The following is a 2,058-nucleotide window of genomic DNA, read 5'->3' on the forward strand; positions in this document are numbered from 1 at the left end:
AATGACACAGCAATCATTGTCATTATCCAAAATGAAGTATAGAGAAGCCATTCTACTTTATAATCAATAGCTAGACAAAATATAATCCAAATGTATTCTTCCTCTCTAAGTACATGGAATTCAAAGAGATAAACTTGCTAAGATTAAATATTTCTAAGATGAATGTTGCATTCTTGGTGTGAGTGCTTCCCCAAATTGTGATAATGTCCAGGTCTTTCAGTTATATCAACGTTAAAATAGAATCAAGCAAAAACATTTTTTTTCCCCAGGACCATTCTCAGAGCTTCTTTGACATCTTTGTTTCTCAGAGAGTAAATCAGAGGATTCAACATGGGAGTGACTAAGGTGTAACATAAGGAGGCCACCTTACTGAGCTCAGGAAATCTGTCAGGAGTGAGATACATAAAGGTGACAGCACCATACAGTATACTCACAACTCCTAGGTGAGAGCTGCATGTGGAGAAGGCTTTCTTACGTCCCTCAGTGGAGCGTATCTTTAGCACTGTGGACACAATATACATATAGGACACAATAATGACAGTTATGGTAGGCAAAATAATAATGCTACATAAGACAAAAGAAAGGATCTTATGAATGTAGAGATCAGAACAAGAAATCCTCTGAACTGGACGGTAATCACAGTAAAAGTGGTTGATGGCCCGCGAAGCACAAAAAGGTAAAGTAAATGTCATGCTGCTCAGAAGAACTCCATCAACGCAGCCACAAAAATAGGAACCAGCCACCAACTGAGTGCAGAGACGTGTTGACATCCGAACAGAGTAGAGGAGTGGGTTGCAGATGGCAACAAAGCGGTCATAAGCCATGGCTGCCAGAAGAAATCCCTCAGCTACAATGAAGAGGGTAAAGAGAAAGAGCTGGGTCACACAGCCTGCAAAGGAGATGGACTTGCTCTCAGACCAGAAGTTGATCATAGCCTTGGGTGCAATAACAGATGAGTAGAAGAGATCAATGAAGGAGAGGTTGCCTAGGAAGAAATACATTGGTGTGTTCAGCCGGGGATCAGTCATTATAACGGCCATCATCCCAACATTCCCTAGAAGGATCATGGCATAGACGAGCAGAAATAGCAGGAAGAGGAGGATGTGGAGCTCTGGGCGGACCGTGAAGCCTACAAGAGTGAAGTCGGTCCCTTCTGAGTGATTGCTTGTTCTCCTGTCACCCATAGCAGAAACCTGCTGAGAAGCAAAAGGCAAATCAATGAAATCTTGGCTTTGATTCTAATGACATAAATATTCTCTTAAATATAGAAATACATTGCTTGTAACAATTAAATATTGCACATAAAGCAATTTTAATGTCATGAAGAATCAAGAATTTGGACTAGATAACACTAAACTTCTGAGACTTATTCTATTAAGTAGTAAGGGAAGTTATTTTATTATATTTGAATCATACGTTTGCAGGGAGTTTAGCCAAAATATAGCATGTTTTATTCTCTAGTTTTACTCCCATTCTGAATTTCTTTCCTCAATGTATTTATAGTTTTAGAATGATCTTTATCCAAAATATATATTACGTGTAAGACAAAATAGAAGTATTACTTATAATCTCTGTGATAGCGTTTACAGCAATTGTGTTAGCCAAGTCAGTGTTTGAATCATTACGTGACAGTAACAAATATATTTAAAATAATTTTACCTCAGTCTATTTAGTTTCTGTTATCACTGTAGCCATCTTTGAGAATAAAATAAAAGTAGATAAGCTATTGGTATGTTAAAATTAATAACATCAAAATCACTAAGCATGGATAAAATAAAATACTCAAAAGCTATTTCCAAATATACATTTATTTTCTCAGATCAAGACTATTCCCCCAAATAAACATTCTATTAAAATAAACATACTAATAAAATAAGGCATTCTATTGCCTCATTACATATATTTCAAATTTTTTATTACAAATATTTCATTTCCATCAGTAGTTGCTTAAGTGAAAAATGTCTTAACCCTTTCGCCTTTTCTTGAAGCAGAGAGAGAAGCTGGTGAACATTCCAATCCTTACACTGCAGTAAATGACTTTCTTCAAAGCTACATCAA

The 2,058-nt window shown here is 36.4% G+C and overlaps 1 protein-coding gene across 1 annotated transcript; it reads right to left on the reverse strand.

Moving 5' to 3' along the window:
- Positions 1–242: 242 nt before the first annotated feature.
- LOC124234694 (olfactory receptor 9K2-like) lies at positions 243–1,208 on the reverse strand. Its single transcript, XM_046652056.1, has one exon. The coding sequence runs from the start codon at positions 1,182–1,184 to the stop codon at positions 243–245; it is 942 nt and encodes a 313-aa protein (XP_046508012.1). The 5' UTR covers positions 1,185–1,208.
- Positions 1,209–2,058: the final 850 nt, after the last annotated feature.

This window comes from Equus quagga, chromosome 1 (assembly GCF_021613505.1).
Source record: "Equus quagga isolate Etosha38 chromosome 1, UCLA_HA_Equagga_1.0, whole genome shotgun sequence".
NCBI classification, from domain to species: Eukaryota; Metazoa; Chordata; class Mammalia; order Perissodactyla; family Equidae; genus Equus; species Equus quagga.

Bases quoted from the DNA above. Each gene is read 5' to 3' on its own strand.
- LOC124234694 (XM_046652056.1), bottom strand. From the start codon at position 1,184: ATGGGTGACAGGAGAACAAGCAATCACTCAGAAGGGACCGACTTCACT.